Genomic DNA, 13,445 nt, shown 5'->3' with positions numbered 1-13,445 from the left:
GATAGGAAAGGAAGCCCCTAAATCTTATCGACTTATTCGTTCGTTCTTTCTTTCTTTCTTTTTTTTTTTTCTTTTTTGTCACCATCTTGGTTTCTTTCGTTGTCTTTGAATGCCAATGAATACCAGCTTGATAGTTTTGCTTGATAATGTAACTGAACCTTCTTAAGGATGAAGATTCATTTCTAATGAAATTGACCTTTTCACTCCATCCATCCATCCATCCATCCATCCATTCATCCATTTACTTTACCGGTTCTCCTACCCCAGGAATTCGGGGTACAAGGCAGGGGGCAAATCTTTCAGATTTTTCCAGTAGTAATAAAAGAACATGAGTGAGAGGAGGTAGGATGGAAAGGCGCTCTATTCTTCTTTTTTGTCTTCATTTCTTTCTGCCATTTCTCCAACTATGGTTTGTTTGGTTGGTTATTGAAGACATTTTTATTCAATTCTCATCTCTGGTGGTTATGTTCTCATTTTCTTCCATTACTCACAACACTGAAATAAACAAAGGAATGTTCCTCAGCCTCAACCGAGTCCTTCAGAGGATGAACATGATGAACACATGAACGTGCTGGATGAAGTGTGTTGGAATGGGTGGGTGGAGTTCATTAAGGTGGTGGTGGGGGGGAGGGGTGGTTACTTACCTAGCTACTTACTCTTGCCTCCAACTTGCAACCTCGTTGGTCAGAAAGTTAATATAACGATATATAAATATAAAAACATTTATTTCCCCAATTATTTGCACACTAAACACATGCCGGCGGACCATTTTCTTGTGGTGTATATATTTGATCCCTTAACGATGCTTCGTACATCCTGAACGTCTCATGCCGTCACTCGTTCTATTTTTTATTTATTTATTTATTTTTCACTCTCTTCAACTTTTATCTATTACTTTCTAATCATGACACGCAATCTAGGTCATCGGAAATATTATGGTCTTGTTTCCATGGTGATCGCAATCGCAAGGTGGAATTGGGCCAGCGCAGGCTTATCAAAGCGCACACCTCACACAGCTTCCTGCTTCATTTAGCCAGCAGTAGAGATTCATCCCTTCATCAGGGTGTAGATGAAAAGCGATTTGAGCCTGAAATGAAGCGATGGTCGGGTGGGGCATGGAGCTATGGGGAAATAATCCACACCAGGGTGGTGCGATGAAGCGCAGTTACTATGACAACCACATTTGTCTAGAACCGCATGGCCCGAGTGTAGCTTTCTCTAGTTAACTCTCTCCCCCCCCCTCCCCCCCCCCCCCAGAGGCCAAAAAATTTTGTCGTGTCCATGTTAATAAAATTTCTTGTCCCACAGCAATCCCTAATGCTGATTGGCTAATTGGTCTGATTAAGTTTCATTGAGCTTTTTGTGGTTTATTTCTAACATTCCTCACCTTTTTGTCCTTTGTCTCAGGGTTTCGACCAGTTAAGGATAGAAGGGCTGCTGTGCGACGTCACGTTGGTGGCCGGTGACGGCGACGAGGCGTTTCCTGTCCACCGAGCCATGATGGCGTCATCCAGCGACTATTTCAAAGCCATGTTCACAGGTGAGCGAGCGAGCGAGCGACGAGTCGAATAAAAGAACGGAGAAACGGATGTGAAGAAGAAAAAGAAGCAGCGCTTTATGCTACTGGGAGTCTGGGAGCACGATTGGAATTCTGTTTCATGTATAATTAAAGCCATCACTTCTTTCATGACCTCGACTACACGCGCTTAGACGTAGCTCCACCCACCGGATTTAAGTCACCTAATGATTATGGCTTGATATTTTATCGTTTTCCAAAGCATTGCTTTGTTGTTGTTTTTTATGCTCTGTGTGATGTGATGCGATGCGATGTGATGTGATGCGATGCGGTGTGATCTCACCCTGCTTTTGATGAATAATAAAATACAGGAGTCCCTTCATAGGCTGGTTCTTTCTTCCTGTCTCTGTTTAGAGCTGAGAGATCGAGCCATAACACACGGGTATTTCTATAATTTTGTAGAAACTCTAGAGGTTTCATAACGAACGAATCGGACAGTTTTTTTTTTTTTTTTTTTTTTCCTTTTTTCCCCCGTCTGAAGTCGCGAGTACTTGTTCCTACTACTGGTTGCTATAGTAATAACGTTTCTCGGTGGGTGGCACAGTTAGGGTTCCACACGATGACACATCCGCTTCCTTGCAGCCAAAAAGAAACCTTCTGCAGGGAGTGTTTGCTGTTTGCGTATAAAAGTCAGCAGTGTACGGTACGAGATGAAGGAGAAGCAGCGTGTGCTCTTTACTCAGACATACTGACTTCACTCACTATTTGGTGTCGCTCAACTCTTATTGGTGGACAAGCCCACATCTGGTCCCCAAAGGTCCAGGATGTTGTTTTAGGTAAACAATTGTGAACCCTTTTTCTACACTAGGATTTGACACGCTTTACCTTCTTGATCAAACAAACGCAAAAAAGCGTAAGCCGTTTCTCAGCCGTACGGAATATAACACGAATGTCGACGTGCCGCTGTGAAGAAAGTAAAGAAAGTGCGAGTTCCATCTGCTCCCTACTCGTTTGGTATAATTCACACAACCTAAATGTGTGTACGCGAACACAACATAAACATAAACAAGGAATCAACTTTAAAGATGTTAACGAATCATTCCGTCTTTGTCCTCCTGTCCTGTTTTCTTTTCTGTCCTCTGTGCTGTATCCTTACCGTACATCTCTCGCTCTCTCAGGTGGGATGAAGGAGCAGGACCTGATGTGCATCAAGCTGCATGGTGTGAACCGCATCGGCCTGAAGAAGATCATCGACTTCATCTACACAGCCAAGCTCTCGCTCAACATGGAGAACCTGCAGGACACCCTGGAGGCAGCCAGCTTCCTGCAGATCCTCCCGGTGCTCGACTTCTGCAAAGTGTTCCTCATCTCCGGGGTACGAACGTAACACTGTGTCTCTGTGTGTTTGTGTCTCTGTCTCTGTCTCTGTCTCGCCCTCAGAATTAAACACTGTTGCTTTATTTCCTGTTGTCCATCAGGATTGATTCACCCCCAATAACGTTGTGTGTCTAATCATTCTAACCTTCTAATATGAAAAGAAAACGCCGCTCGTCATGTTACGGTAATAAGCGCTGACACCGGACACTCCTTACGTCCCCGTGAGTAAGTCGTTACTATGGAAACACGCCACATGTCCAAAATGAACGGAATCAAGCGCACTAATGCATACCTGCTGGTACAGAAAATGTTGACACCCCCCCCGACCAGTCAGAACCGCCGCGTCGCACGGATTGGCGGTTGTTTTTTTTGCTCTAACGAGCTTTATTTAGCTCATCAGCTAATTATCGAGCCCTCGGTGAGCCCAGGCAGATCGTTAGAGACCACATACGGCGCATATTTATGCTCTTCCTTCGCTCTGTCTTCGTGTTGCAGGGTTGAGTTACACACCAGGCGTGCGCCGATATTACATTTTCATATCCAGCGCTGCTTTTAATACAGCTTTGTTGGGACGCATTCAATTATCGGATACAAGCTCAATAACGGCCGTGGCGATAATTAGGCGAAATTTATTCGCTTGCGCGCTTTATTATCCGAGTTTGTTTCCTCATAAGAGGAATCTGTCCTGCTGAGCGATTAGAGAGAGCATGCAGCGGACGGGTATTTTGTAAGCAGCGGCAACACGAGCGACGGCTTTCGGTTTTATTTGCAAATAAATAAAAGGATTTTACGAAAGCTAGCGAACATGCGCTTGATGGCAAAAAGCGGTGATTAAATTTCTCTAAGACTCGGACAGTAATTCCAACAGATTCCTAAAAAAAAAAAAAATAGACAAAAATCCGTCTCTCCCTCCATCTCTCATCATTCTTTCATTTCTCCATCCATCCGTTCTTCCATCCCGACCTTTATCCGTTCCTTCTTCCAAATTTCCATCCATTTCTCCATCCTTTCATTTCTCTGTACCCTTCATCCATCTCACCATCCATCTGATACCGTAACGATGCTCCTCTCTCATTAGGTGTCTCTGGAGAACTGCGTGGAGGTGGGGCGCATCGCTAGTGCGTACAATTTGGCCGAGGTGGACAAATACGTGAACAACTTCATCCTGAAGAACTTCCCGGCGCTCCTTGGAACCGGCGAGTTTGTAAAGCTACCTGTAGAGAGACTAGCCTTCGCTCTGTCCTCTAACGGTCTGCGGCGCTGCAGCGAGCTGGAACTGTTTAAAGCAGCGTGTCGCTGGCTGCGGGCGGAGGACGGGCGCATGGAGCACGCGGCGCGTCTCATGCGCAACGTCCGCTTCCCGTTGATGAGCCCGAGCGAGCTCATCAATCACGTGCAGACGGTGGACTTCATGCGCACGGACAATGCGTGTGTCAACCTGCTTCTGGAGGCCAGCAACTACCAGATGATGCCCTACATGCAGCCAGTGATGCAGTCCGAGCGCACGGCTATCCGCTCCGACAGCGCACATTTAGTGACTCTGGGTGGCGTCCTGCGCCAGCAGCTGGTGGTCAGTAAGGAGCTGCGGCTGTTCGATGAGAAGGCACACGAGTGGCGTGCGCTGGCGCCAATGGACGCCCCTCGCTACCAGCACGGCATCGCCGTCATCGGCAACTTCCTGTATGTCGTCGGAGGACAGAGCAACTACGACACCAAAGGGAAGACCGCAGTGGACACGGCCTTCCGCTACGACCCGCGCTACAACCGCTGGATACAGGTGGCCTGCCTCAACGAGAAGAGGACCTTCTTCCATCTGAGCGCACTCAAGGGCCACCTGTACGCCGTCGGGGGCAGGAACGCTGCTGGAGAGCTCGGTGAGTGAGAGTTTCCGTCATCTTACTGACTCGTCTTGACTAAAGCATGATTACAGGCACACAGCCATCGCCGTTGTAACGGATATTTTAATGTGGTCGTGCAGGTCCGTGACCCGGTGGCCTTTTACAGACATCTGATACGTTTCATTTCACTTTGACCCAGTCGCTCTACACCCCCTGCAGGTCAGCGGTTTGGTCACCATGGTAACAGCCAGCCATGTAGAGGTTGTAGTCAGGATGAAAAGCTCCAGAGGAATGTGGGTAATGTGAGGGAGGGATGTCAGGATTTAACACGTATCCATGCAAGCAAACACACACACACACACACACACACACACACACACACACACACAGTGCCACTCCCGTTAAATTACACCAACACACTTGTCTCTACAGAATACCACAGACAGACAGATGAATACCACAGACAGATGAGCAGCTAAATAAAGGATGTAGAAGTTCTCCTTAAACCACAGGAAGGGAATTTTTACACACACACATACACACACACACGCTCCCTTCCGGGCGACGTTTCCATAGTCTCTGTTACCATGGCGACCGAAGTCATGCCGGTCAAGAGGATTTTATTGCTTCGAATTAAATTACTTTCATGGTGTTTTTTTTTTTTTTTTTTTTTTTCCCCTTCTCAGCTTCGTACCATGAGCTCGCATGCTATCCACACACACACACACACACACACACAAGCGCACGCACACAGAGAGAGAGAGATGCAGTCGGAAAACAACCATACACAACTCAGCGGTGGTCACATCTTATTACTGTCTGTGCCGAGCACATGGGGCAAAAATAACATGAAGTGTATTAAAGTAGAAGTGACTTTAGATCTGTGACGTTCATTTGATTTGAGAGAAAAAAATAAAAGGTGAAAAAAAAAAAAATCACCAGTCAGTTATTGTTTATTTATTAAATACATTTAGACTCTCTTATGACTTGGTCTTTACTTATGTGCTTAGTAATTGTTTCTTGCCTTCTTTCTTTCTTTTTTTTTCCTTTCTTTCTTTTTCTTAATTTAAGGTTTACTTTTACTTCTTTCTTTTTGTTTTTTATCTTGTTGCTTTTTCTTGTTCTTTCTTTCCTTCCTTTCTACCATGTTAGATCCTAACTTACACCTTCTGACCAATCAGAGTCATGCATTAAGATGCACTGTGGTGTATTTTATTTAAACAAAAGGCGTGTGTGTGCGTGTGTGCGTGTGTGCGTGTGTGCGTGTGTGCGTGTGTGCGTGTGCGTGTGTGTGTGTGTGTGTGTGTGTGTGTGTGTGTGTGCGTGTGTGTGTGGTCAGCAGTACTATATAAATAAAACATGTTATTAAAATAAGCAGATTTCCAGCTCATTATCTCCAAAACCTGATGTTTCAACATAATTAACAAATGACCTTCGAGGTAATTAACACGTTGCTCCTCTTTCTGACAAACGAATTCTGACCATCTGTCTCGATTAGCGTCCTGTCAGACGAAATTAAAACCACCATCAATAAATCCCAGGAAAGTAAGTCTGGATCCTGGAGATGGTATGGAAAGGTTTTTTTTTTTTTTTTTTAAACACGATGAAACATAGAATGTAGTAATTTAAGCCGTCAGGTTCTCGATGCCGTTCCATCAGGGAGGATGAGGTCATCATTGTGGGACAGCGAGACTGTATTTAAGTTCTAGCCTTTTAGTGCAGTGCACTAGAGTCTATGGGGATCATAACTGGTTTGAAGTCATTAAAGAGCTAGTAACTATTAAAGACGGTCTATTAATGTTAACATTAAGTGGTGTTGTGTTTTATATTTATGTTGTTTTTTTAATAACAGCACATCCTGAAATATTTGATTCCCTTTATATCACAGCAATACTAACAACTTTTAGTTAGGAAAGAAAATTGTTTGCTTGTTTATTTAATTTTTTTGAACCACAGCGCAGATGAATTTTCGAATCTGATTGGTCGGAAGGTGTGCATGAATTTCATACAACGGCATAGAGAGAGAGAGAGAGAGACAAAGAAACTAGTGATGGAATCCGTAAGCGAGAACAGGAACGAACTCGTCTATCAGACGTCCCAGAGAAATTCTCCACTTAAGAGGCAACGGCGCTCTGAGCCGCATCACTTCACCCTGACACGGATTACTGTTGCGTATTAACGCCGTCTGGCGTGTGTCCATCTTTACATGGTCACATTAGTGCTGCTGGTTTCACTTATCGCCGTTTCAATGCCATGTGGTCGAACATGAAACTAAGATATGATTACAGCTTATAAACACTCAGCTATATAATATAAAACATAATAAATTAATAACTGGTAATCGAATAAATCTACAGGACCGTTTCAAATAGTTTTAGTTTTTGGGATAATTCATTATGTAGTTTTTGTTTCATATAAAGAAACCAATACGGATGGAGTGCCGTTGTGGTCGCTGTCCATGGTGCTGAATTTGTTGCTCTGATGTAGTAGGGTTTTATAACATGGCTACTCAGGTCTACCACTAGGGCTAATAGAAAAAGGACACACACACACACACACACACACACACACAGGCTCAGTTTATCCTTTTGAATATTATCATATAGCAGCTGTGAAAATCTGTAGTTTCTGCCATGTCAAAAAAACAAAATCATTTCCGTGAACTTTAGTTATTCTTCCTTTGCTTCTATCATGGAAAATAACTCGAGACCTTCTGACCAATCAGATTCCAGGTTGTAACAGCACTGCGGTTTAATTTTGTGCTTTAATTCTCATCCTACTCATGGAAATGTCTCCATAATCCCCGCCGACGGAGCTTTACAGCAGGATTCTCGTCGTTTATCACCGCTGTTTATCCCTTGGCTGATTAGTCATTGTGCTGTTATTTTCAGCCTCTCTTTTTGTCTCTGTCTGTCTGTCTGTCTATCTACTCTTTCTTTCTTTCTTTCTCTCTTTCTCTTCACTTACCCCTTTTTCTTGCTAGGGTGTGTAGTTTCATGTCTAATCCAGTTCCAGATGTTCTCCTTGTTCTCCTCAGGCTCCTCACACCGAGATGTTCACTCAGTACAGTAGAAGGACTTACTGAAGATAGAATGAGGATGTAATGTCAATCTCTCTCTCTCTTTTTGCATAGCAACGGTGGAATGTTATAATCCCAGGACAAACGAGTGGACGTACGTGGCCAAGATGAACGAGCCGCACTACGGCCACGCGGGAACAGTGTACGGAGGTTACATGTACATTTCAGGTGAGACACACATCATAACACACACACACACACACACACACACACAATAGATTAAAGCTGTTGTTTTTATGCCACGTCATGCCGACACCCACAGATGCCACGCCCACATTGTTCTACATCATACATATTATGACGTTCAGGATTCTGATTATTTTTAAATTCTGCCAACTCGTTTGTCTTGAGTCTTGGTCTGGATGTCTAGTGGTCAATGGGTGTGGCTTGGCGTCTTTGTGTGTGTCTGTGTTGGTCTTGGTGTCTAGGTACGTGTTTGTGTTTTGGTGGCTGGGTTGTGTGTGTGTGTGTGTGTGTGTTTGTGTCTCAGTGGCTGGGTGTATATGTGTATGCATTTGTGCATCTCCATGTCTGTGTGTGCCTGCATGCTCTCTTTATTTAGCCAGCTTGATTTTTCTCAGTGTGTGGGTGTGAGGCGCACAGGAAGAGAGTGAAATGATCGAGACACACACACTTTCTCTCCTCGCACAAACACACACATACACGCTCAACACCTGGAGCTGTCAGGTACAGTGACTCTGACAGGGATATATTAAGGAATGTAGACAGTTTTTGTTTGCAACAAACACACACTTAGTTTAACCCTCTGTGTTTTTCTTTAACCTTTTCACTATTCCTACCCTATTCCTACCCTGGGGGGTGTGTGTGTGTGTGTGTGTGCGCACGCGATCACTGCTGGACAAGTGATATCACCCCCAAACAAATTAAGAAGTGGACTTTTTTCTTTTTTGTTGTGGGTTATAAAGGAGTCTTTACTGTAACATACTTTTCTAAACTTCACACACATACTCTCTCACACACACACACACACACACACACACACACACACATACATGCAGCTGCCATGTATTTATCCTCTTTAAGTATATAAGCATTATTAATTATTCAGTTTTTTGGATTGCAACTTAAATCCTGTGCTATGCCCCAAAGGCCTAGTTTCTGCATCTCTCTCTCACACACATGCGCACACACACACGCACACACACACACACATGTGCGCACACACACACACACGGTGATGGAAGGATAAAGGGAAAGAAAATGTGCCTGAAGGAGTGAGATGAGAACTGCTGAAGTGAGAGCGAAAACTGTGTGGGAGTGTGATGGTGGCACACTCGCTCACGCACCCACACACACACACACACACACACACACACACACACACACCTGCATGTGCACACCCGAGCATGTGATATCCTGTTAACGCAGCTCAATTTAGCATGAAGTCTCTTTGAGTGTGAGAGAACACAGACAGGAAGTGCCTTCAGAACCCAGAACTCAAATTAACACACACACACACACACACACACACACACACACACACACACACGCGCCCACACACACACACACATGCTCGACTGCTCCTTCCCCTTTTTTTTTTGATGCTGCCTGAAGCCTGATGCGATGCAAAGAAGCAGAAAGAGAGAAATAAGAACGACGGGGCGGAGGGTGGAGGGGGGCGAGGCAGCTCGGCCAGCACCCAGATGCCTGATGGGAAAGTTCCGCACTTTATTTTCAGCCCTCCCTGCAGACATGTCCCGTTTTCCTTTTTTTTTTTTCCCTGTGCATACTCTCTTTATTTGTCTCTATTCCTTTGTCTCAGTCAGTTTGCAGTTCCATCATGAGTGAAGGACACACACAGGGGGGATTGTGGGATATTGCTGTGTTTTCTTGTGCATTATTTATTAGTGCCTTTTACACATCAGTGTGTCGTGAGGCGTGCGTGTGTGTGTGTGTGTGTGTGTGTGTGTTAAAGGGAGATGCGTACGGACAAAAGCGTATAATATTTTGTTCCTTTTCACAGGCGGTATTACACACGACACCTTCCAGAAGGAGCTGATGTGCTTCGACCCAGAGGCGGACCGGTGGACGCAGAAGGCCCCCATGACGACGGTGCGTGGGCTGCACTGCATGTGCACGGTGGGCGACCGGCTCTACGTGATCGGCGGCAACCACTTCCGAGGCACTAGTGACTACGACGACGTCCTTAGCTGCGAGTACTACAGTCCGGCGCTGGACGTGTGGACAGGCATCGCGGCCATGTTGCGCGGCCAGAGCGACGTGGGCGTGGCCGTGTACGACAACAAGATTTACGTGGTGGGCGGATACTCGTGGAACAACCGCTGCATGGTGGAGATCGTACAGAAGTACGACCCGGACAAGGACGAGTGGCATAAAGTGTTCGACCTGCCCGAGTCACTGGGGGGGATACGGGCGTGCACGCTCACTGTGCACCCTCCGGACGAGCTGGCAATGGCGGGGTCGCCCAGCCGAGAGTCACCTCTGTCTGCCCCTTGAAAACGGAGGGGGGAGAGATGGAAAGAGAGGGAGAAAGATGCTGCAACACAGACCCATAGACGACTAGAAGGACTCGCAGTTTGCTTTGCTCGGTTCACATCTCTCCCTCCGTGGGGTCTCTTTCTTTCTCTCTCTCTCTCTCTCTCTCTCTCTCTCTCTCTCTGTCTCTCGCCAGGAAAAAAAAAAGACAATGTTTGCACTTGGTCCCCACCCCCTATTTTTGTCTGTGGTGAAGCCCCTCCCTTCCTTTCTGCGATCTATGCTGAAGAACCCTCATTCCTTTAGCCCTTTATCCTTCACCTCCACTCTTATTATTATTATTATTATTATTATTATAATTTTTTTGAAATGGGAAAGAGAAATTGGGACACCACCTCGGTTGGGCAACCTAATTATATCTTGATGTTACTTTTTTATTGTTATTATTATTTGTTTTTACTTCTCACCTTATTTGGCAGGAATAATCTTGACTTGAAAAAAAACAACAACAAAAACAGTGACTTTGCAATTCAACTTTTCTACCTGACGCCTCTGGAGTTTTCAGTATGCTGGTATCGTCGTCCTGTCCACAAGCCTGGAGTCCTAAACTACAGCACACAGTATCACCTCCATCCCTCGTTTCCACTCTCTCGCTCCTTTTTTTTTTTTTTTTTCTCCTTCATTGCCCTTCTTTCTCATCACTCATTCCTCATTTTAAAATCATTCTCAATCACACTCTCTGCCACTGTTCTCTCTCTCTCTCTGTCTCTCGCTCTGTCTCTCTCTCTCTCTCTCTCCCTCTACCCCTCCTCTCTCTCTGTCTCTCTCTGCCTCTCTTGCTCTGTCTCTCGCTCTGTCTCTCTGTCTCTCTCTCTCTCTGTTTCTCTCTCTCTGCCCCTCCTCTCTCTCTGTTTCTCTCTCGCTCTCTCTCTGCCCCCCCTCTCTGTGCCCCCCTCTCTCTCTTACTCTGTCTCTGTGTCCTCCACTAGGGGGTTAGTTGACCTTTTGACTTCAGGAAGAGGAAACAGATTTCAACTCAGGGGCTGGCCTGCCCCCCCTCCCCTCACTCCCACATCAAACTCTCCCACAATGACATTTCATTACTTTGTTCCTGCTGTTGTTATGAACCGTTAAGAAAAATGGTGTTTTCTAAAATTTAATAAACCAGATTTTGAGCAAAGTATCTTTTGTAAAGTTAGTAAGTATCTCTCTCTCTCTCTCTCGCTCTCGCTCTCGCTCTCGCTCTGTGTGTGTGTGTGTGTGTTGTCCAGGTGCGCTTTGACCGTTCGGGGCGACAGTGTGGTCGCCAAGGTGACTCCCGCCATCTGTACCCCTGTGTGTGGGCGGTGGCCTTCATTCAAGTGCATATGGTCACTAATCTACAGCACACACTTAACCAGAATGTGTGGCACACACCTTATGGTGCCCTCTGAAACTGGGTCGTGGACCAGCTGCAGGTGTGTGTGTGTGTGTGTGTTCTTTCCATACACACTTACCTTTCAGCACACACACACGCACACAATCTTACACCGTGACACAGATGCAGATGAAACGTGTAACGATTCATGGCGATTCAGCAGAGATGTGATCTGATTCTGCACTGATGTTCACCTGACCGCTCAATTCAACACCCATGAGATTCAGCTCTGATGTGATTCTGTTTAATGTCATCGATGCAGTAAGAAACAACTGATTCAACACCGATACAGTTTGATTCGGCACTGATACGATCAAACGCTGCTCGTTATTCACGTGATTCGCTTCAGCACCTATATGATTCACTTTATCCCTGATTTGAATCTGTACAATTCTGTGTAGCATTTCTGAAATGCGGTTCAGCGCCGATACGATTTTATTTAATCGGAACTGAAGTGATTGATTCGGCATCAGTATGATTCAGTTTACTGTTGCTGCACTTCGTTATGATTCGAATCAATTCAGCACCGACGCAATTTGATTCTGTTTCAATCCAACATGAATCAGTATCAGTTTTTAATCATTTTCCTTAAATATTCTAATCAACTCTTGGTCTGTGAATCAAACCACCAATAGAAGGACTCCTCACTGAGCACATGGGGTACAGAAAGATTGACAGGTTAGAAACAGTCAGTAACTAGACACATAAAACTCAATCAAATCCCGGGTGATGAGTGAGTCTTGTTTTTAGGTCACTGATTCCTGGCCATACTTTTTCCTCTGTTCAACATGTTCTATGTGGGTTATTTGTCTTTCTGAATATCGTCTGTGTAAGTAGCAGGGTCCCTGTTTCCTCCATCTAAGGGCCTGATTATGAAAGTGCTGGAAACTCAGGAGTCTTCAAGGTTCTTTGGGTTCCGACCTTGTTGTGTTTATTAAACTTGAAGCACATTGAATTGACAAATAATGGAATAAGCAAATGCGATACAATACAATTCTTTTTTTTTATTTTTTTTATTATTATTCATTTCCATGCTCTGAAGACTGAGTTAATGTCTTTTATTGAATTGTATTTATTAAAAAATATAGAAAAATATCTAGAGGGGAACCGGAGATGCGGAATTACTGGGTTCTCCGCATGGTCTATGTAGTAAATACGGCACTAACGCTAATCCCTTACGCACAGTACGCTTCAGTACAGAGTTAAAACCAGCAAAGAATGGTGTTTGTGTACATTAGATCTCACACACAGGCTTTATTTCTTTTAAAAATAAATCAGTTTTAGGATTAAGAGCTATATAAAGAGACATGACTTTTTTTTTTTTCTTTTGTTTGCTGTGATTATTATATTTTAACCTGTGTTATCTTTGTGTGTGTGTGTGTGTGAGGTTAATCATCAAGTTGCTTTATTAATGTTGCCTGATACTCAGTTTCTTGTGTTCCTAATGTTAATTTTAGGAACGTTCCTAACGTTTTATTAAGTACGATGACGAAAATTGTGGAAAACGCCAGTAATGTCTTACAGTCGCAGAAACTTATGTAAATAAAGGAAAGTAAGAATCTGGGTCTAAAAAATGTGCATTTTAAGACTATCGGTATTGCTGTGGGGTTTGAGAAAATGGCGTTTTTCTCCATGTCACGTCTTGAAAATTGGCTAAAATCCAAAATGCCACGTAAAGACCTCTAGAACCCCAAGAGGAAAACAGGCAATTACAGGTTGTGATGGACTCTAATTGATTTCAGCTGTCTGTACGTGTTGGTA

At 44.5% G+C, this 13,445-nt stretch overlaps 1 protein-coding gene across 4 annotated transcripts in view; it reads left to right on the top strand.

Annotated features, from left to right (window-relative positions):
- Nucleotides 1-11,447, top strand: part of klhl13 (kelch-like family member 13) — a 39,361-nt gene extending 27,914 nt beyond the window's left edge. For all 4 annotated transcript variants that reach the window (XM_060863425.1, XM_060863428.1, XM_060863426.1 and 1 more), the window contains 5 exons: nt 1,408-1,540; nt 2,695-2,891; nt 3,972-4,767; nt 7,865-7,978; nt 9,795-11,447. In XM_060863425.1, the coding sequence (XP_060719408.1) occupies nt 1,408-1,540; nt 2,695-2,891; nt 3,972-4,767; nt 7,865-7,978; nt 9,795-10,288 (1,734 nt within the window). In that variant the 3' untranslated portion in view covers nt 10,289-11,447. The remainder of the gene's footprint in view (nt 1-1,407; nt 1,541-2,694; nt 2,892-3,971; nt 4,768-7,864; nt 7,979-9,794) is intronic.
- The last annotated feature ends 1,998 nt before the right edge of the window (nt 11,448-13,445 follow it).

The sequence above is a fragment of the Tachysurus vachellii genome, chromosome 26 (genome assembly GCF_030014155.1).
Source record: "Tachysurus vachellii isolate PV-2020 chromosome 26, HZAU_Pvac_v1, whole genome shotgun sequence".
In the NCBI taxonomy this organism is placed as follows: Eukaryota; Metazoa; Chordata; class Actinopteri; order Siluriformes; family Bagridae; genus Tachysurus; species Tachysurus vachellii.
This window is presented reverse-complemented; position numbering and strand designations above follow the sequence as displayed.